This window comes from Lineus longissimus, chromosome 14 (assembly GCF_910592395.1).
Source record: "Lineus longissimus chromosome 14, tnLinLong1.2, whole genome shotgun sequence".
Classification (NCBI taxonomy): domain Eukaryota; kingdom Metazoa; phylum Nemertea; class Pilidiophora; order Heteronemertea; family Lineidae; genus Lineus; species Lineus longissimus.
In genome coordinates this window covers 426,900-449,900 of record NC_088321.1, presented here as the reverse complement: position 1 = coordinate 449,900, position 23,001 = coordinate 426,900, and the positions used below count along the sequence as shown (strand labels likewise).

At 43.2% G+C, this 23,001-nt stretch overlaps 1 protein-coding gene across 21 annotated transcripts in view; it reads left to right on the top strand.

Moving 5' to 3' along the window:
- Window positions 1-23,001, top strand: part of LOC135499086 (phosphatidylinositol 4-phosphate 5-kinase type-1 alpha-like) — a 41,395-nt gene that overhangs the window by 1,719 nt on the left and 16,675 nt on the right. For 11 of the 21 annotated variants that reach the window (XM_064789745.1, XM_064789743.1, XM_064789739.1 and 8 more), the window contains exons 1-10: window positions 12,027-13,225; window positions 16,129-16,259; window positions 17,444-17,561; window positions 17,758-17,910; window positions 18,249-18,308; window positions 18,605-18,844; window positions 19,349-19,529; window positions 19,980-20,088; window positions 20,327-20,459; window positions 20,763-20,850. In XM_064789745.1, the coding sequence (XP_064645815.1) occupies window positions 12,047-13,225; window positions 16,129-16,259; window positions 17,444-17,561; window positions 17,758-17,910; window positions 18,249-18,308; window positions 18,605-18,844; window positions 19,349-19,529; window positions 19,980-20,088; window positions 20,327-20,459; window positions 20,763-20,850 (2,392 nt within the window). In that variant the 5' untranslated portion in view covers window positions 12,027-12,046. Of the gene's footprint in view, window positions 1-2,238; window positions 2,415-12,025; window positions 13,226-16,128; window positions 16,260-17,443; window positions 17,562-17,757; window positions 17,911-18,248; window positions 18,309-18,604; window positions 18,845-19,348; window positions 19,530-19,979; window positions 20,089-20,326; window positions 20,460-20,762; window positions 20,851-23,001 lie in introns of those variants that run through there. The other 10 variants (XM_064789737.1, XM_064789732.1, XM_064789729.1 and 7 more) reach the window with 5 other exon arrangements.

The window sequence follows — 23,001 nt, the reverse complement described above, 5'->3', positions numbered from 1 at the left end:
ATGACATATGCTCTCCTTATAGAGAGGTGTCCAGATTGCAGAGGTGAAGTTGTACAGAATCATGATTTTTGGACAGGAATTACTGTCACTAGAAGAGGGTGCCCTGCTTATGGAGGTGTCCACTAAAGAGAGGTTCTATTGTCAGCGACATGACTTTTATGATTGATTTGATCGAGAAATGATTTGATATCTGTCAAATGATGGGTGTGTCCTGAGTCATGTCGTTAAGTGGGTTAATTAGTTGACTTCTATCATCAAAGATAGACTTTTTAATTGATGCACTGGCAATTGTCTTGCATACGTGCACAATGTATGACCTCTGTATGTTAGTATCTGTTGGTAGACGAAAAATTCACATATCGCACTTGATTGAAAAAGTAATTTAGCTCCTTTTGTCGCACTAAAAGTAGTTAGAATTGCAGGTAGATGTGGTTTATTTTTGCGTGGGGCTTTATTTTCATTGTGCCTCTAGCTCGTCCCTTGAAATCCTTCACTCTGATGTCATCATTATATGAGCTGGGTCGCTGTGTCCCAGCCTCGTGCCACACACACACCGTGGTACACAAGGCCCGATGATCAATGCCTAGGTCGTCCCTTGAAATCCTTCACTCTGATGTCATCGTTGTATGAGCTGGGTCGCTGTGTCCCAGCCTCGTGCCACACACACACCGTGGTACACAAGGCCCGATGATCAATGCCTAGGTCGTCCCTTGAAATCCTTCACTCTGATGTCATCGTTGTATGAGCTGGGTCGCTGTGTCCCAGCCTCGTGCCACACACACACCGTGGTACACAAGGCCCGATGATCAATGCCTAGGTCGTCCCTTGAAATCCTTCACTCTGATGTCATCATTATATGAGCTGGGTCGCTGTGTCCCAGCCTCGTGCCACACACACACCGTGGTACACAAGGCCCGATGATCAATGCCTAGGTCGTCCCTTGAAATCCTTCACTCTGATGTCATCATTATATGAGCTGGGTCGCTGTGTCCCAGCCTCGTGCCACACACACACCGTGGTACACAAGGCCCGATGATCAATGCCTAGGTCTTCCCTTGCAATCCTTCACTCTGATGTCATCATTGTATGAGCGGGGTCGCTGTGTCCCAGCCTCGTGCCAGACACACACACCGTGGTACACAAGGCCCGATGATCAATGCCTAGGTCTTCCCTTGTTCAGCTGGACTGCTAAGTACATGCAGGCCTATGATGCTGTGCAACATCGCCTGAACCTTTTTTCATGACCTCATTTCAGTTAGTTGAGTTTGTATTTCATTGTTGAAGTCCCAGTTGTTTACATGATACTGATACGTGGCTTACTCAGAAAGGCAGTTTTCATAAATGATCTGGTTGGCATTATTTCATTGTCTGGTTGGGTGGGTCAACAAGTGTACACAGTGGAACCCTTCACTTGGCACGGTGCTCTCCATCAGAGAAGGTTATTTCAGCTCCAAGGTCATTTCTGTACAATTCAACCTCTGTAATCAGGACACCTCCCTATATGATTTTGTGACATATACATTCTAAGTACCCGACACTTGACTTCCCCTCCATGTCCTTGGAACAAATACAGTGGAACCTCCCTTAGCGGACACTTCTCTATTGAGGACAACCTCTCTATTAAGGACACTAGGTTTGGTCCAAAATTGGCTGTTTCCATTCAATTTGACCTCTCTTATCAGGACACACCTCTATTAAGGACAGCACTTGTCAGTCCCGAGGGTGACCTTAATAGAGAGGTTCTACTGTCGTTAAATACACCAAATCATTGTATCCACTACTCGGTAGCTTTCTAGTCAGTTGATCATGTACAGCTGACTTCGTGTTGTCCCGGCACATCATGTTTTATTCAATGCGTTACACGAAATGTAGAGAAAGTGCTATTTTCACCGCAAATGGTCAGATTATGTAAATTATTGGCCTAATTATCTAACAGTCGGGGCTAAAATGAAAGTGCACGATATGTGGCTGGTTGTTAGCTTTCTTTGTCTACCTCAGCATTCATCCCGCCCTTAGAGGTCGTAAGGGAGAATTCCTCCTCCAAAGTTTGGGGAGCGGTTTTTGCATACCACTACGCTCTGGCATCAAATGTGTTTATATCGGCCTAGTGGCGCCATCTTCACCCAGAGGTAGGGTCCATTGCGAGCTAAAACATTTCCGGCACATATTCCGTGAGAGATGTGATCTTGTCCGGTCCATTCTGGTTTAGTATTAACATCCCTTGTGTCTCTATTTCAGTAAAAGAAAAAAGACCTAGCATTTCAAAGACAGGAGGCTCAACCGAGTTCACTCAACCTGTCACGTCTATTCAGGGACCCAAGTCAGCACTGGTGCCAACAAACTCAAAATATGACAAGGAGAAGAAGATTGGACACAGACGTGTCGATGACACGGGGCAGGTCACTTACAAGAAGGTAGGCGAATTTTAGACGTTTTGTTTAGAGAGGTTGGGGTTCTATCTGGATTATCTGATTGAATCGCGGCCTGGACTGCAGACGGCAGTGGGGTCCTGTTTGTCACTGAGTGTCTGCGTGTATGAGTGTCTCAAAACTGTTTTTTGTGAAGATATGCTTTCAAAAATAAGAAGCAAGGTTATCTATCAAAGTCAGGAGGTCGTGAAGTGGATTGGACTGTAATTGGAAACCCGAATTCATGCTCTGGGAGTCTGACGTTCGTGCTTTGCATTGTCTCTGTCTGTGCTGGTGTGGTATCATGCGCTAGCATAGAAACAAACCATACCAAACAGTGACGCCAATGACAGCATGCCGGAGCACGGCTTTTCTCTCTTGAGGTAAGTTTAAAACTTTCCAGATCTTAATGAAGCAGACTTGACATGGCTCCAGCCAGTATTTTCAGACACAGAAAAGGCCTGGCTCGGAGTAGAGCCTGGCCCGATATCTTCAGAATAAGACAGGTAAGTCATCCTGGGCAAATTTCTGCTCCATCTGAAACATGTCCCTGAACAGAATGAAAGCCATGTAAACATACATGTAATTAGTCAGCATATTTTATGCACGCTTATTGTGAGCAGCCTGTGTAATAATTAGCAGGTTTATTCATTCATGTATTTGATCTAATGAATTATGACATTGACATATGTGTATGTCTGGCTTGTGTTATGTCACAATCAAGAGTCAGACAATGTGTACCAGTGTACTGACTTTTCTATAGGGTGATTCGAAAGCTGCTAATGTGAGTAGCAGTAGCCTGGTGCCCTCTGGGGCAGTCTGGCGGCATTCTGTTTCTCCCAGATTCAGACAGGCATCCCTTCAGACTGCTCAGTAGTAGGAACGCCCTGACAGAATGAGTTCTGATAAAAAAACTGTGTGTTTTTTACATGCGAGGTTGTGTCTAGCTTTGTGTTCTGTTGCGAACGCAGTATTTCAGAAGTTAGTCAATAATTTCAAAGATGGCAGCACTGGGTTTAAGTTTTGGAAGTGGCAATCTATATTTCACTACTTCAGCAACGATGTTCAATAACTTTGATTCAGATGCTGCAGATGTAGGTGACACCACCAGTTTTCAATCGTCAGATTATGAGAAAAATCACTCACGCAATGTGAAAATGAGAGCGATGTGTAACTATCTTGAACCAAACTGTTGTCTCAAACACTTAGTCGCAGTCACATAGATTTGTGGTTCGTAGGGGAAGGGACTGAAACAGTTTAAATTCCCCTGCAGCGTAAAGAAGTTTGTTCCTTCTAGACAACGCCCATGTCCATACCCTGCCTCTGATGCTTCAATTCTTGGAATTCATTGATTCTTTGACTTCAATCGATGTTTTCTGATCTTTGTTTATGTTGAATCAGTGATAAATAGATGCACCTAAGTGCCGTTTAGAGTATGCCATTTCATCTTGGGGAGCCTTTTTGATAGCTATCAATCAGTCCTAGTTTCTCCATCATTCTGATAAAAATATTCTGATATTTTCTCAGTATGCACTTGGAAACTTCAGGTTGTTATCGATCCCTGACAGCGTGATTTTACGCCGCTGAAGAGTTGGTATTTAGGGGTTAACAACCACACCCTGCATACATAACAGTAAATGCATGGAAAGTGCTATTGCACGGTTGTCGTGGAAATCTGATGCTTGTCTGCGGCAAGATTATTGCTTATAGATCGCCATTGGCAACGCCAGTTTGGTGTTGCAAAGTTCAATTATATAAGAGTCATTGTTACCAGTTGGAGGGGAGGTGTTAGGACTTATTAGCCGGCGTGTGGAAGACCTGATGAACTCTTGGGGATAGCAGGTTCCAGGGTTGGGGCCGCCCTTCGTTTCGAAACAGGCGACCTCTGCCGACTACAGTTTGAACATTGGCCTGGATTTTGGATAAACTTTCAGTAAAAAATCATCGGATTTGTCTTATTGATGTTAAAACTTGTGTAACAGTTGCGTTGCTAATTAAGGTCTTGAGTAGATGACTTCATCGTTGTTGTAAACAATGACTTGTTATTGTGACAATCTTTTCCGTGGACAATTGTTGGAGTATTATGGTTCTGTCATATTTTCATTATGTTTCGTTGTGTTGAGACTAAGAACTTTAACATTTATGGAAAGTCATCGCTTTCCATTTGAGCGGATGGTTTTGGTTATTGTGCCAACTTTAAGAGACCCACCCCATCTCCTGAACTTCATTCAAAAAATATTGCAGTTCCGACTGATTTTTTGGCGAGATTTCTCTCTTTGTATTAGACGTCAGGAATTGACAGTGTGGCTACTATTGGTATGGAAAAGTTAATGCGTGTGATCAAATTTGATTGACTGCACGACCGATTGTTTGTTCGATTGCAATTTTTTTTGATTTTATATGTTTCAAGCGATAAAAGCTAAGTTTGATTAAACAAGACGTCAGTTCTGTGGACAGGAGGAAACTGTATTTGATTTTCAATAATGTGGCACTTTGGATGTGACATGAGTGGTTCTGCTGAAGCTTCAAATGAGGACTTAATGGACGGAGGACATTGCCGATAGCAAAGACAAATACGAATTTGTGTTTCTGTGCTTTGACATGGACGCAAAAAAAGGATATTAGTACCATTTTTAAAACTTCCATGTTGATTCCGTTCCTTCACGACGGTGCCAATGGATTTGACTTTCATATTAGATTGCGGATTCTCTAAAAGCAATTCAAGATGTCGCAAAAAAGGGTGTCCAATGCCGACAGGAGTCGGGTCATCTTCCTGGAATCGCCAAACAACTGATTGTTACAAATACTTTTTGTGACACCCTGTGTTGCACCGTGTTGGTGAATAAATACAGGATTACTGATCAGAAAAATATTTGTGGATACTGATCGTATTCTTTGTAACTGGATGGGAAATGTGTAATACTTATATTCTAATTATTGGACATCGATTGTTAAGTTGGGTGGATCTGCAGTTGAGGAATTTACGTCATGGATTTATCTCGCAGAGGTTAGTATGAAATTTTATGAATATATTTTCAGTTCTGTCGATTTCGATAACATTGCAAAACCTGTAGGGGCAACTTATACATGTGTCACTTTCCTTCAGTTCCTCCAGGAGGAAAATTTGGGCTGTCCTTCAAAAGAAAATGTGCTTTAGGGATTTCTTAAGTTCTTAATTCTTAGTGTTTATTGATTCTTGCTTTCATTTACTATCTTATGTCTCTTAATTACAGCCTCAGTCACTTTACACAAAACAAGAAACATTCATCAGCTTGCAGATGACTGGTTTGATCTGATCATAGAAATATGAACTCTGCAGTGAGACGTATGGAGTATACCTCACGCTCTGATTGTCCGTGCAACAGTTCCGAGAGAAAAGAAGCTCAGATGGATTAGCGAGGCCTGTAGAAAAAGTGCCACCGGCAGATCAGATCTTTGTGATCAACTCGTGTGTTCTCAAATTATCCTTCATCATGTTCTTATGAGTTTGCATGACTAATTCTTTTAAGACTAATCATCTCAGCTTCCGGCCTGCAGCACCATTCTAAAATGCTTTGAAATTGAGAGCTTTTGGGAACGTTATCATATTCTTGGAGGACACAACTTCCAACATGCATCGTTTTGGGTTTGCTATGAACGAAGGCTCTCAGGTCCATGACAAGGACATCTACGATTATTATGATACGAGGAGTTTGGACCAGTATAGTACCGGCACGATTCAGAGTAACAAAAGTAGCGGCAGCAGTGCGGCCAACGACTCTATCGACAGGACCAGAAAAACAAACGTGGCAAGATTCTTAATTCCTGAAGTACAGGTAGATGCAGCAGAAAATAGCGACGATGGTTCTGAATTGAGTTTGAAGAGGGCGTTGCTTAAACGCCAGCAGCCGGTAGGTGATGCAGATTTGAAGGAAGTAGAGAATGACGCAAAGTTGGTTCGGAAACGCACAAGGATATCACCGGGGAATCTGCTGCAGATTCCAGTTTTGAGGCCCACTTTTGAATACATTCTAAACGATCCTCCGCCTCGTAATTACGATAGTCCTGTTGACGAAGATGATGATGATGATGATGAGGATGTGGGAAAGGATACAGAGGAAGAAAGTCCCAGTTCATCATCGACAAAACCGAGGGCGAAGGTCAACAACCTTGTCCAGTTTTATAATGAAGAATTAAACCGGAAGCGGCAAAATCGATATGGTGGTTATGACATCTTTGGCAGCAGCACTGGTGCAGCTGCTGCACCATGGGAGCCGGAAAGGGAAGCTTTTGACTTCCGGAGACTCCCCGTCGATAATGGTCGATTTACGAATGGAAATGGTGATGTGAGTGGCAACGAATCAGACACTAGTTCAGGAACATTGAAAAACAGTTCATCTGCTTCTGGGTCCTCTAATTCTGTGGTTGATCCTAACTTGCAAAAGGGTAGGGTGAAGAAGACGATAAAAAGTTTTCTGCAGCGGACGTTACGGAAACATGGCATGGGAAATGTTGATTTCGATGATACAAGTACCGTTCATTCAGACGGCTCTCTGAGCAATGGGAATGGAAATGGAAATAACTGGAACAGGGATGAGGATTGGGTGTTTCACCCGATGAGCAATCAGAACGTTGAAAAGGTCGAAACGCCCAAAAAGAAGTTCTTAAAACTCTTCACGAAGACTAAAAAGTCAAAACAGTACGCATTAACTGTTGGTGCAAAACAAAAGACTAAAAAGAAAGTTTTCCAGATGCACACGTTTTTTTCACCTCGACTCAAAAGGAAGAAGAAGAGCATTGAGGAGGAGTTCACATCAGAGTTATTTGCTGAATTCGAATCGCCGAAAGTTCAGCGGCATCATTTAGTCACGCCCAGTGTCTCGGCACCTGATATTTCTGGGAATAGGTCCACCTCCTTGGATGGGTTTGTTCCGCAAAGTGAACCTGTGTCTCCACTTGCGAGTTTCGAAGACAGTTTTGAAGAGTTTGGCCCAGTGCATGTAGATGATGCTGCCTTGGAAGAGAAGCGCATCCCACTTTATCGTGTCGGGCATGACGAGGTGAAACTTTCTGGGATTGAGGAAGCATCGTCAGAAGGTCATGCAAGTGACGAGAGTGCAAGCTCATGGCCCAGGGGGAAACACTGCAATGGGAGCGGTTTTGGTAGGCCATCTATGCGCGGGAGCAGGAGCATGGGAAATTTGTCAGAGCCTAATGTAACCGATTCGTCTGGTTCTAATTCACAGAACTCAATCGCTGAGCCACAAAATGTCGACTCTAGCCTTCAGAATTTGGCATCAAGGTCAAAAGTACCAGAAGATCTTGACATTGACGGTTCAAATGTTTCGAGCTCAGCTTGCATGGAGTGGCTTGATCAGCCTGAAACTGAGTTGGCCCGAACACGCCGACGGCAGTTTGGATCCAATGGGCGTATGGACGTGGTTGATGTTGGACCCAAAGAAAGGCAGAGTACTGAGAGAACAGAGTCTACGAATGTGGGGGACTTCGATGACATTATACCTTATGAAACTGATAGTGTGAGTCCATATGATGCTATATTACAAATAAAGCCAAGAAGAGTTCTCCGCACCTCTCAGTCTGATGGTGTGAGATTTGAAGATGTTGTTGGGAGTGAGTTGATGGCACAAAGCCAGAGTATGGGTGCAAGCTTGGAGAACCTTCATAGGAGTAGTGAACGGGAGACACATCAGTGGTGTGCTCATCAGAGTAGTGGTGACGGTCATGGTGAGATTGTAGGCCCTGAGCAGCAATTGACTACAAACCTTGGTCATTCCAACCAGCCAATCACCACGCTTAACCGAACCTACTACACGCGAACTGAACCCTCGGCTCCACCTGCCGAGGAACCAGAGTTTGTTATCCGACACTACAGCTTGGAAGACTACTTTCAGAAGATACTACCTCAGCAGAAGTGGCCACAACCCCAAAGGACGAACTCTGAAAGTGACAGTGTTCCCTCACCAAATCTGCAGAGACGTGGTCATCCGAAGCTGAAATACTCCTATAGTGCTGGGGATGAAAATTCAAGCAACCACGTTCAGGAAAATACACCCACTCAGGATAACTTTGGCAGCGCAAGAGATAGTGGAGACCGGAGTGTCACAACTGGGCCTCTTTGGAGAGAAATTGCTCATGGCTCTGGGACTGAGGCTAGGTTTACTTTGGCATATTCCTCTCGGTCACAGCAAGGTGATAACGTTTCTGGGTCTAACGACCTTGAATTGGACAAGTCCAGTTCAAGATCAAAAGTTCAGCGCGCAAACAAAAGTGTTTTGGAAGTAAATACCAATCTTGCTGTCCTTGGAAGAAAATCTATCACAGATGCAGCTGTTAAAGAGGAATTACTGTTGGAGGATTCATCAAGTCTGGAGGTGGATCAGAAGGAATATAAACACTTGGTAAACTCTCTGGATGTCTATAAACAACAACTGGGGAAGATCAAACAAATGAATTTTCAAGAGAATAAACAGGGGGAGTCATCATCTCATAGAGATGTTGTGAATGAGAGGGTTAATTTGTTGAGAAGATCAGTAAGAAAATCAGAACCTTTTCTGCCCCAAAGGGACACCCAGAATGTTCCAAAAGATAGACCTTGGAATCAAACACACAAGTCACTCCCTGAATTGACAATAGGAGAAAATGAAAACGTTACAAATGAAACTGAAAATTTGCGGTGGAATATAACAAACAGCACACAACCAAAACTGGCGCTATCATGTGACATTCCGGATCGACAATTGGTTGGATCTTCTTCTCAAAAGGTTGAAAACAACCACGAAACAGATAGTTACGTACCCAGTCAATTAGATAACAGTTCTACATCGAGTGTCCATGGTTGTGATCCGCGGGTGAAATTAGCCCTTGAGAGTATGAATCTGGACGCATTGGAAACAGGACCACATGTGGACGTGGATGATATTTTTAATGGTGATTTATTTCCAGGGCCGAAAATGGCACCGAATTGGATCCTTTGTGCTAAAGATCTTACAGGTAGTTTGACGGGGAGGGGAGAATGGGTGAGGACACGTAGCCATGGCAACATGAAAATCAATGCGATACCTGGATTAACTTCTGTCACGACTGGATTATTAGAAGATCGTGGAAAATTGTCGCCGCAGAGTTTGGGCTCAGTTGCTGCAGTGATGGCAGAGAAGATAAATCAGTCATCCGGTCGGGATGAGGGATATTCATCTGGCGGTGCAAATGTTTCAGGACAGGGGGCAGTGGTGAGGCCAGGTTCAAGCAATGATGAGTTACTGCAAAAAATTTGGAGAAAACCTGGTCCTGGTGACAAACAAAGTTATTCAGATTCTCATTGTGACCATTCAGATGATTTTGAGGCTGCTGCCCCCACAAATTCAAATTGGGCGATTTCAAAGGATTACACCAATTTAAATGTAATGGTTTGCATGGATGACTTGGCGCCGTTAGAGACGTACGGCGCTGAAATTCTCAATCAAGGTAATTTGAGACAGAGTATAAAAAATACTCCAGCGGATTATACACACACGAGTCATGATAATAAAAATTCTCCTTCTGTTGGTGATGATTCTTTTAATGCTGATTCTAAGGATGAAAAACGTCGCTCTGATCGTGGTAGCTCCTTTGAAAAGGAAGCTGGCCATTATGTATGTTCCGTGCGCAGTAAGTCTTTTGATGATGAGCTTGATGGCATTGATAGCAAAGTAGATGTAGCGTATCATGGTCTGGGAAGTGCGGAGGGTTCAGAATATGATGGGTGCAAAAGCGATGAGGATTACTCCGGACCAGGGTTTGTTTCTGGTCAGAAGGAAACTGATGGACCTGTTTTCTCACAGTTGGATTATACTGCGATGGGTAACTTGGATTTAGAAAAGGCAGCAAGTCTGATTTGTGAATTTGGTGCTGTGGTTGACGAGTCTTCTAAAATGGGGAATGTGATAAGTTCGTGCAAGAGCTTGAAGCGCGATAATCTCTCTAAAGGAGAGGCGAAGAAGGTAACTGCTGGGCTGTTTGTTGACTTGAGTCAAGGTGGTCTTTCGAAGGAGAACAGTCCAGGGTTGTCATCAGCCCTGTTCCTGGAGGAGAACATTGAAAACATGTCTTCAAAGTTGTCACCAGTGGATAATTCAATAAAGAAAACAAAGGACTTTTCTCGGGGTGGTTTGCGTAGTACAATCGATCGAAAGAGATCGTTACCTCGTTCTGATGAACCTGTAATTACTGATGCGGATAAAGCACTAATTAGTTCCTCGGGAACTGGTGTTAGTGGTGTTGGCATATGTGATCAGCTAAGTGAAGTGGGTGGATGCAGACTTGAAAAGGAAGGGGAGGGGCTGAAATGTAAGAGGCAGCAGGTATATTGTGAGAGTGATAAACTTCATGGTCCGGGGCCTAATGACCCATGTGGCAGAGACATAAGGATTAATGCACCTGGTTCAACTTCAAAGGATATTGTTAATGCGCTAAGTCCAGCAGCACAAAGTGAGAGTGGATTAACTTCGGATTGTAAGATTTGTGATGTTGACAGTGGTGTGGTGTGTTCTCATTCTAAACAGGTACACAAGGCAGCTTTTGCAGGTGAGGGCAAAGAGATTAGTGAGATTGGTCCTGGTGCCGGCTGGGCAGGTGCTATGGTGAGTCGGAGTGATAGGACAGACTGCCAAAGTTACTGTGATCAATCTGCACTAGATTCTGTAGATCTTAAAGATATCTCTAACATAGACAAAGGCATTGGTGTACAAACTAGTGTCATCAGGAGTAACAATGTTCCAAGTCAAGAAGCTGATGAAACCTCTCATGAGAAAGTTGTGAAACAAATAAGTACTGAGAGCCAGGCGTCAGTGACAGGAGTTCTAAATGAACTAGACAGGTATCTTGAAAGCACATTAGAACTACTGGAAAGAAAGAAGTTAGTCAGGAATAGGTTGTCTAGTTTTGAAAAGGGAGAGGTCATGCCCCAGGTGGAGAAAGCTGTCGCCATCTCTGCCGCTAAGATTGGAGGAAAAATGGCCAAACCAGCTCAGCCCACTATTCTAGTTGATTCCCCCCATGATAGTTTCGATGTTGCAAAGTTTGAAAGCATCGAAAAGGTTGATCCAACTCTGTCTCAAGGGGCTAGGAGAAAGCCAGGAACCATCACAGATTCCTGGCCATGTGATCAGCCGGAACTTTGCCAAATCTGTGCCTCATCTCCGGATAAGTCCATTGCACAGCGTCTGCACCAGAGCTACAAAACAATAGTTTCTGAATATGCAAAACGTAACGCTTCAGATTTGCTACGCGGAGCATCGAGTTTTAATGCAGCAAGTGGCCACAACTACTTTTGGTCGTCCACTTGGAAACGTGCATATGTGGATGAAGCAGTTCAGTCAGAGGATGGGGGTCGGCTCCAAGTTCCAGATTTGAAGAAATCTCGGACTAGGACTGACGAAAATTCATCTTTGGTGATAGATGGTGCTACTGACATTGATGGGGCAGGTAACATTTCGCGAGGTACACAAGTCTTGAGTTCACCAAGTAGTCCAGTGTTAGCGCGTCGTTCGTTGAATTCTCGACAGATGTTGTCACCGGACCACACCGCACAGGTTTTTGATCAGCAAGAAAATGAGGAGTTCTCGTCCCAAGGGCGGTCATCCTGGACCTCTAGTACATCATCCATGCAGTCTATACCTTACCAACGGAATCTTGGGCCAAGGTCTTTATCACAGCGCGCCATGAGATTACCGTATGGGTTGATCTCTGCGTCGGACGACCTTACGGGCTGGAAGAATGTTTACGATAGCAACCAAGATATTGCCCATCCTCAGCGGACAGCAAGCTTATATTATGCCCAATGTTTCCCCGAGGAAGACACTTTTGCCGACGGAAAAGTCCTGGACAGGATCCTCTTTCCAGAGCATAGCGTATGGAAACACAAAAGGCGTGAAAGTCTAGACTCAGGTTATCCGAGTTCTAAGAGTTCCCATGGAACAAAAAAGAGGGGGTCAGAGCCTTATATATTTCATGACAAGACATCTGATCGTGCTCCAGCATCTCGGCAGGAATTTGAGGAGTTTTTAGCTCAGCATGGAGTACCAGAGTCTGAGGCGAATCTTTTCAGTTCGAAACATTCTAGTTCGCATCGATATAATCGTAACTGGTATCGACGGCAGGATTCTGATGCGTCAAGTCAGTGGTCCGGTGTGTCGGCGCCACTCTTCTCTCATCGGCGGGCCTCCGCGTGGAACCCAGACTTGGGCCAGATGTACTCCCTCGGTCATGTAGGTGGCATGGTCAAAAGTGATAACGCACTTCATTCTACCCCCCGAGAGTATGAGGTACAGTTTCATAGCGATAACGCTTTAGATCGCGGATCACACCAGGCGAATTCACGGCGATCTTCAACGTATTCTAGTGTGAGCCGCATGTCCGATGCAATACCAGAAAATGGCTTCCAGCGTCTCCAAACTACGCGTCATAGTGATTTCGGTTATCATTATGAGAAACTCGATTCGAACGTTTGGAAGAAATTTGATGATGCTTCAAGGTCTGATCGTTACTATTGTGTGCGCCGGAGTGATTCGACAGAAGCTGACAATACGCGTAGTTTGTCGGGAATTACGGGTGGGAAACACAGGCATAGGAAAAGTAGGAGGAAACTTACGCCTGGGGAAGCAGAGGAGGAAGTCGAAAAGGATGATGAGGGGAAACAGAGGTATGATCTGACCGCAAGTAGACGATTATTCGAATCCAAGAAACATTATTTCTACTACCATTACAATAACGCAATGATGAATACTAAGTCAGGGGTCACACACATGTGGGCGAAGGACTTGGTGAAGTACTTGATTTTTCAGGTGCGTATAATGTGAATCTCTGGTTTGGTCTGCATCCTGAGGCTGCCGAGTCATTTCTTGACAATGTTGCAGCTACTTTCTGTGACCATAAGCATATTCTCCGTATTTGAGCAGACACAAGGGCCATGGGGCCAGTTCAGGTCAAGCCCCCTAGAGATGAAGCGTCTTACCTTGGCCGCTTACCCCTACCTTGGAAGAGCCACCTGCTCTAGAAGTTTGTAAAGGGCTTCTATCGGGCCACCCCACCTTAAATTGCTGGCAACCCTACCTTGTGTTGCACACTGGCAAAACTTGTTGAATGTCAATGGTACCACCCTACCTTGAGAAAACCCTGTGGAGAACTCTGTGAATGCACAAACATTGTCTGCACAGTCCCGCCCCAGTAAAAACAGGTCAGAAAACTGTGTATTTCGAGCAATACCTAATGAATCATGACATTTAGCTGAACAGCTGAGGATGCAATTACTGAGTTTACAACTCATCTCAACGAAACGCCTGCAGCACGTCACGAAAATGATCTCCCAGCCTCTGAGGCGACGAACATTTTTCATCCATGTTGTTTTTTCCGTGCCATGGAAATAGATGTTGGGTGTTGTGGTCGTGCTTTTGTAAATCTGTTGTGGATATTTTCATAGGTGCAGTCAGGGACCAATTGAACCACTCCAACGATTCTGATAGGTTGCCACATTTTTGTGGCAGCATCCCGCCTGGTTTCTCTATATAGTTCCTATAGCCTTACTCGTTGCCTTGTTAGGGCATTGCTCTCGTGCAGTTTGCTGGGTGGACGATTCACCAATACTTCCCACGCGGGCCAGCGAAGTGAATGAGTGAGTAAGAGCAGATATACACCGGTGTACGCCGAAACTGAAGCAACCATCTTGGTTGAAAGGTCTATACATTTCTTCGAGGGTCATCGACAATCGATGTTTTCTTGCAGTGACCTTTGAGGTCATAAAAGTCTCAATGAAAGGTCACGCACTATTCTCAATTGGTCTTGACTGGAGGTGGCATCAAAGATCCCATGGTGTCTTATCGAGACGTTACACCTCTGCGTTAGTAGGAAGAACGCCCCCTCATCATGATTACAAACACTGTTTCCTTTCTCCAACTGTCATTTTTGTTTTCGTCGATACATTGCCGTCAGGCTTTGCAATCTCCTTTATGGCCGCTCTCGTCATGCCTCTTGAAAAGGGCGTCTTTGTGAAAATTACCAATTGAAGACTCTCTGCCGTATTTTTCTTGACGGAATATTCCTGAGGGGAAAATGATCTTGTTTCACTTGCAAAATATGCTGCCTACTCGATGATGTGGTTATAAGTCTTCAAAGGGGTTGTTATAATTATGCCAGGAAGACGGTTATGGTTAATAGCGCTTTTGTTTCATCTTATAAACCCCCTCCACCTCACTATCTGGGTCTTGTCTTAGGAGTGCAGAGGCATCCATTGCAAATGATCATGATTCAAACATGTACTATTATAAAAAAAAAAATTGAAAAAAAAATTTTTAGTGTTGGTCGCAAAATTTTCATAATTCTTAACTTTTGTGATTTGCGAAAAAAATTTATCAAAAAAAAGAAATTTTGAAAAAAAATGAAATTTTCATTTTTGTAGATGTTCCAGCTTTTCCAATCAAAAATTTTTTTTGGCAATATTTTTTTGTCTCGAGGTAATTTTGGACGCCAGGTGAATCACAAAGCCTCCGATATATGGCGGTTAATGGAATCGGTTAATGGAATCGGTTAATGGAATCGGTTAATGGAATCGGTTAATGGAATCTTTGGTAGAACAGTTTCTAGGTTTTTTTTGGAGAAAGTTCCAAAGATGCAAACACGAGGGAAGTAAACATCAACTAGTACGTGTGGCAGATTTCTTTCCTTAAAAGTGCCGTAACCATGGCAACTGCAAGGTGAGTTGTTTGTCTGTGATCTTTAGGTGTGATTGTTGTGAGTGGATGTATAAATAGATCATTATTGTTATTAAATATGAGTATGGACCATTCGTAAATGATCTGTACATGTCATTTTGGGCTCTGGAGCGCTAACTAGTTGTCGCATTTCTTTAAAGTTGAGTTTTTATTGATCGGAGCTTAGCAACCTAACATGATTTTAGGAGTTCTGCATCGTCAGTGCAGAAGGGAAATAAATGTCTTCAGCATCTTAGCCCCCCCCCCCCCCATGTTGGCAATATTCTGTTTCTGGTCATTGTTTCATTCTCTCGTAGAGCAGATGGGCACAAAAACCTAATTACGTGGACATTTCATCAAGATTGATGGAGAACAAACCTTACTGAGAGGACAATATCTAATCTAATGCACAATGCCTGTTTTGGAAAAATGGATACAAAAACTTTATATCGTTACCGTGGTTACTAAAATGAGAAGATCCTGTTTGTTTGGGGAGCTCTGGTCAATGTAAACAAACTTTAAAGAAATCTGACCATCGGTTCGTGCTTCGGAGCTGGAGACAATTCCGACATACATTATCATTTTAAATGGGTGGACTCTAGCCTGAGTGCTTGTCAAACCAGTCAAAACAGATAATAAATGTTCAATGTTTGACTTTTCTTAGTTTGTAAATTATCATCTCTGGGTTGGAAAAATATGAAAATTAGTATGCAACAATACATGTTTGAAACATCAGTTGATTGGATAATTTTTTAACTTTTGAAGTATTTGGTCATTGATTGCATTAGAATTCACACAAGATCGTGGACAGATTGTAATTCTGTCGAGAAATTTGTGTTGGCATTGGGTGTAATTGACAAGATATGAATTTAAAGTGACAGTATCACATGTGCCGTAGAAATCATTTTTAATTGCTAATATACGAGTGTATTCATTTTGAATTTAATATCATTTTCACTCAAAAACTGCGCAAATTCACAAACTTTTGAAATATTTTACAGAAACCCACCTCGGAGCTTATGGCCGCAATCCAACTGGGGATCGGCCAAAGTATCGGAGGACTTTCATCCAAGCCAGAACGTGATGTTCTCATGCAAGATTTCACCATCGTTGACAGTGTGTTCTTTCCTGGGTAGGTATTAATCCCTTAGGCACGAGGTTTATCTATTTGGTTGGTGTCTAGTTCCTTGTCCCCAGGTATTCATGCCCCCAGGTATTCATGCCCCCAAGGTGGAAGACGCAGATTGGTGTTCTAATGCAAGAGTTCCCTATCGTTGATAGTGAATTCTTCGGGGTAGATATTACAAGACACGTTTGGCCTTGTTTTAGTCTCCTGTCGTGGTTCCTTGAACTGTGTATGCTTCACAGTTTCACTTGTTGACTTCTTGTGTATTTTCCAACGCCTCCATGGCATGTTCCCCAAGTACAAACACTGAGCTGGGAAAAGCCTCTCCAGTAAACAGCTTGTGGTTGCACAGCCGCACAAGCCTCATTGAAGTAACGCTAAACAAAACACTTAGAGGCGGGGAACATGAAAGCAGAAGTCAAGCGAAAACATTGATCAAATGATGGAAGGTGATTGTTTATACCAATCCTGTTTGGTTGCCATGGATATAAGTCTTTGGGAAACCATACAAGAAGCACGTTTTAAGTCCATTAAATTGATTGAAATTACTTTAACAGAAGGGTTAACAAATTTCCTCTGGAGCATATTTTGGTATTTTGTGGATATTCGCACGGCGTCCATCGTACAGTGGTCAGTTGAGCCGTTTGGAGCATGGCCTCTTGAACGCAGATGAACGAGACAAGATTTTACACAATATAGAGGAATCAAGGAATCAATACCGTCTGCATCAATCAATGCGTGTAATAATGACGAGGAAGCTCTATTGATCTCTCGCGGGTGAAGTAAGCTAGTGGTACGGCTCGACTATCAGGGTGGACTTACTTCATCACTGTTCAAGGGCATGGGGAGCGTATCCACGGGGAGTCTGGGCGATCTTTGCTGGCACCTTTGTGGGGTGAATGGGTCAGTTGACCTAGGTCAAGTCCTCCTCTTCACGGTTTCTCAGTAATAATAACGATGGTATAACTTCCTCTCTCTGTGTTGGCTGCACTCTCCCCTGAGTCTGCAGTCTGTACAGACCGATGGCAACACCCCATCATCAAGGCATCAGGTTTCCCCATCGTGGAGGCAATCTTCACTCACAATGATAGCTCATGTCTCGTGTTACCTGTCAGTTGTCTCTGTTCTGTCACTGTTTACAAGACAGACACGATCGGCCATCTTGTTAACATTTCTTCCTCCATTTTCAGAGAGGGCAGTAACTTGACGCCGGCCCACCACTACAGTGATTTTCGATTCAAGACTTATGCGCCGATGGCGTTTCGTTACTTCAGGGAGATGTTCGACATTCAGCCCGACGATTTCTTGGTAGGTTTTGTGGGGACGAGGTTCAAGCTCATGCTCCAGGCTGTTTCTTTGCAGACGGTCTTGGGAGGTGAAGTTGGCAACCAATACTGCACTGATCTAAAAACGTTTGGTGGGGGGGGGTCTCTTGCATTATGACATGCAGTGAAAACCATACAATAGAAAGGTGTCTCTGATAATGACCATGTTTTCCTTCCAGTATTCCATGTGTAATGAACCAATGACAGAGTTGTCCAACCCTGGTGCCAGCGGTTCCGTCTTCTACATCACAAGTGACGATGAATTTATTATAAAAACTGTTCAACATAAAGAGGCCGAGTTCTTACAGAAGTTACTACCAGGATATTATATGGTGAGGAAAGATTTCACAGACAAACTTATTCAAAGTTCAAGACAAAGTTAACTTGACTATGCATGACTTTATTTAGTTTGTACAGAGGAGCCTCGTAGCTTGGTGGTTAACACTGCTGGCAAAAACGAAATTGGAAAGATGTTCGACGCTCTCAGAAAAACATGGTTTACTAGTGAAATAGGAGAAGAATAAACGTATTGAAGAAGAAGTCTCCACTCCTTATAGACCCAAAACAGTTGTGCATACTTTGAAAACGATTGGTTGAGATCAAGAAGCACTTTGAAGTGTGGTACGATTCAAGTCTTGTCATTAGTCTCAAACACTCTTTTCTGTTTCAGAATCTTAACCAAAATCCTAGGACATTATTACCAAAGTTTTATGGTCTTTACTGTTATCAGGTAAGGAGGGGGCTAGTTTCTGATAGGACAATGATTCACTTTTGTTTCTCACTGAGGCGAGAGTTTTTTATAGCTTGTTTTGCGAACCCGCTGTTTACAAAAATTACCAAGAAAAATGTCTTTAGGTGAAAAAGGTGAAAAAAGGAACACATTGATTTTGATTTTTCACTGACAAGATTTTCACAAGAAAAAACTTCTTTTGGTTTGCTCACTCGCAACCCTGTTGAGAGGCCTAAACTGAAATATAAATTGGTAATCTATAAATTTTGTGACTAAAACTCTGCTTTTCCTTCCAGTGTGGTGGGAAAAATATTCGATTCGTCGTCATGAACAACTTACTCCCCAGCACGATACGTCTGCATGAAAAATATGACTTAAAAGGAAGCACTTACAAACGGAAAGCGTCAAAACGCGAATGTGCTAAAAAAACGCCGACGTTAAAAGATTTAGACTTTGCCGACATCCATCTGAATGGGATATTATTAGAACAGGAGACTCATACAGCATTGGTGAAAACAATAACAAGAGATTGTCGGGTAGGTAAAGCCTGTCGGCTGTCGGACTGGTGCAGTGGAAACATCGTGCCGGTCACCGCTGAGGTACCGGGTTCGATTCCTGGTTGGTCCCAGCACTCATGTGATAGGGACTGCCACTCATTGACAGCGCAGATTTGCTCTGGGTTGCCCAGTTTCCTCCTACAGTATGAATGAGCCAAGTAATGTCAACCATTTGTAAATTATTAGGCCTGTCCGCTCAGTAGGAGAGAATTGGCCTGTTTGTTCAAACCTGTTGACATGACCATTCATTGGAAAGCTCTCGGTGAGCACCTTGTGATGGTACCATTAGTAAACCTATTGACATGACCATTCATTGGAAAGCTCTTGATGAGCACTTTCTGATGGTACCAAGTGTAAACCTATTGACATGACCATTCATTGGAAAGCACTTGATGAGCACTTTCTAATGGTACCATTTGTAAACCTATCAATGATCACTACAGGACGGTACCATTTCTTTCATGATAACCTTATTTTTTTCAGGTTTTAGAAAGTTTTAAGATCATGGACTACAGTATGTTATTGGGTGTACATAACTTAGATATTGCTGAGAGGGAGAAGAAGGAGAGAGCTGAACAACAGCGACATATGGAGGCAGGGACGTCGCAGTCATCAGACTCGCTACGCCAGGATGCCGAGGGGGGCGGTCAACCTATCAATAAAGGTAGCACAAACTCTCACACTTCTCTTGGGGTGGGTTGTTTGTGTTCCGAGGCTGTAAGCTTGGAGGGTCGCTCTGTAAACGGCTACAGCTAGCTTAGATCAAGGCAGCAGCCTTGTCTTTGGATTCACCTGTCTGGTCTTATTGCCGGCCTGCACACTCTGTCCATGGGCGTACACCCCCTGCCTTCTGCTAGAGCTGCATTACTGCCAAAGGGTGGAAGCTAGTGTGTGTGATTAAACCTTGAGGATGCCTTTCCACACGTGAAATGGCTGCATTGTTAGATTTCTTTGGTAGACTACTGCTTTCTAGAGCGTAATTTGTCAACGTAGCTCATGGGATCACTGGGGCACAGTGCACCACAAAGTAAACAACAGCATGATGGGATGGTATTGATGGGCGTATGCTCAGGTTTTGTGTGCGGCCAGACCTGATGATACTTGTCCCTTGCAGGTTTACAGCGGGCGAAATCTATGAAAACTCGACTGGCAGCATACTCCACAGCTCTCGAGTCCATCCAGGCAGAGTCTGACCCAATAGATGCTGATGATGACGATATTTCGTAAGTATTCAGTAGGAGAGAATTGGCCTGTTTGTTGAAACCTATTGACATGACCATTCATTGGAAAGCTCTCAGTGAGCACTTTCTGATGGTACCATTTGTAAACCTATTGACATGACCATTTATTAGAGAGCTTTCAGTGAGCTCTTTCTCATGGAACCTTTTATCATTGATTCTATATTGAGGTAAATTAAGAATATTTAGAAAATATCTGATTTTCTCGTGGTTTTGCTTACAGCCCCGGTGGCATTCCCGCGCGTAATTCCAAAGGCGAGCGCCTCCTGTTGTACATTGGTGTCATAGACATTCTACAGAACTATCGGCTACGCAAGAAGATGGAACATACGTTCAAAAGTATTGTTCACGATGGGGTAGGTACCTGGTATGAGGTTGAGACGTGTGTACTTGGTGTTAAAAAAACCATCTCCTAGTTTTGATTTTTAAGAATTCTCGATTTTCACAGGTAAACTGTGTTTTGATGGATTTTTAGTAACGGTGTGCGTTCTGTTAGTAAAAGCTGTGGTCCCTTGTACCCCAGTGTCTAAACCAGGCCAAGTAAAAGATCCCACATATGTGGACAGTAGCCTATAGTGGACTCCACATCTCCTGCAAACCTCCAGTAGGCAGAGTTGGGATTATTTGAACTTTGACAAAAATGATGATTTCCACTTCAGGATACGATATCAGTGCATCGACCGAGTTTCTACGCCCAGCGGTTCCAGAGTTTCTTCTCCACAGTCGTATTCAGAAAAATACCCTCCCGTAAGTATTTCAATTTGAATTTGAATTTCCATTATTTTGTTTTCAACTTTTCGGCCTCGGTTTACATGATGTGTATTAACCCTCACCCGATGTGACGGGTGTTTTCCTGAACACTTCTTTGAAACGACGGATCAAGGAGCTGGGTGCTTAAGGATCCGTCCCTTGGATTGTGATTGTAGCTGGCCGTATCTAGATGCCAGGTATCACTACCATCATGTTAACTGGCCGTATCTAGATGCCAGGTATCACTACCATCATGTAAACTGGCCGTATCTAGATGCCAGGTATCACTACCATCATGTAAACTGGCCGTATCTAGATGCCAGGTATCACTACCATCATGTAAACTGGCCGTATCTAGATGCCAGGTATCACTACCATCATGTAAACTGGCCGTATCTAGATGCCAGGTATGTTTTCGTCCTCTAGCCTTCAAATTCTTGTTTTGTTCCGTTGTTTGTATTGAAGATGCGCCAGGACTTCTTCACGTTGTGGCGACTGAGTTGTTGATTAAGAAAACAAGACTGACCTTGTTTATTTCGTTTCACTGACTGTGGGGTTACGTTTGGGCTTGGCTGCCTGCTTTTCTTCAGCTTTGTTGATTTTAATACTAATCATTTCATGGCCATGATTTATACAATTTCCTTAGCAACCAACCACTTCCTTGGTTACACAACAAGTTCTGTATTCTTCTGAATTGCCATTGGCATTGCAAGTTTCCTTGTTATGTAGAGAACCTCATGCATAGCAACCACTGTTTCCTAAATTACAGCATAAAACCTCCCTAGCAACTATTGTTTCCTTGGTGATTTCCGTAGCAACTGTTTCCTAGGTTTCAAAATGAAACGTTCCTTAGCAATTATTGTTTCCTTAGTTACGTACTGAGCTTCCCTAGCGATGGTTGCTATCTTTAAACTTTCTCCTCGATTTCACATATTTTAAAATTCTATATTGTCAGCTTGGCCTCGTGGTGCAGTGGCTTGAGTATTGTGATGTTTGTAAAGTGTATATTGTGTTGCCGTTGGAAACCAGACATGTTTCCAAAATATTTGTCTAAGAACATGTCCTTCCTGTCTCAAAGTGTTTTTGTCTTGTTATGGGAATGCAGCCAACTTACAGGTGGACTTGATGCAGACCGGTTCTCTTTGATAAGGCTCGGGAAAGTGAGCTTGGCCAATCAGATTCTCTCCTTTAAGTCACATGACCCAGTCTCAACCAATCAGATCTTCCCTTAGATGAAATAGGCCCTGAGGCCAAGATGATATCAAAGAATTGTTAGATATAAGTTGGGGTGGTCCCTTTGTGCAAATGACAGTGACTGGGCAGTAAGCTTGTATCAGTAGATTTGCCGAATCAGCTGTAATTTACTGGAGGGTTAAGCGCCCTGCAAGCCGGTGTTTTGAATTACTGAAACCTGCCATCGTGATCGCATGCCACATGCGATTGTGATCGTCATCGCTAAATCAGTTAATCAGTGACTTGCAATCCGTCAGCAATTAATAAATGTATCTGTTGTTCAAAGGGAGGCATTTCTTTTGATGGAACAGCCTAAATAGTACTTCTGTTGCATTTACATTTCATTCTGTTGGCAGTGTATTCTGTTGTGCACAACCCCGCTGCTGTCTGTCCTTGTATCCTGGTGACCTTGATAACAAATTGTCCCGTGCTCAAAACGTTGGTGAATTACGTTCAGATTGAATGATTATTTTGAAATTTTAGCCATGTTTTAGCCATCTAATTTGTTTCGTCTCTTGACTTGTTTTTCTGTGCGATTTCATTTGGTGTGAAATGTCTGAATTTGTCGTTAAAATTGATTAATTTATGTGGTGGTACTTCTAACATCTGAAACTTCACCCAATCGAATGGTTAGTAGTTGTGTAGCTGCACTGGAATAAAGGTAACCACTGGAGCCGAATATTGGTGAGCTCGTCCAATGAAAACATGCAAATGTGTCACCTGACCTGGAATCGGCCAATGAAAATTGGTAATTTCAAAATCTGAATTGGCCAGTTGATATGTTTCTTTCACACATGATGATTTCTAAGTATCATTTGGTGTGGCCAAGGTCATGTGACAAGTATCAACCAATGAGAAATCTCTCTGCCATTCACTCCTGTCTGCTCTTTCTATCCTTCCATGCTTGACCAATCA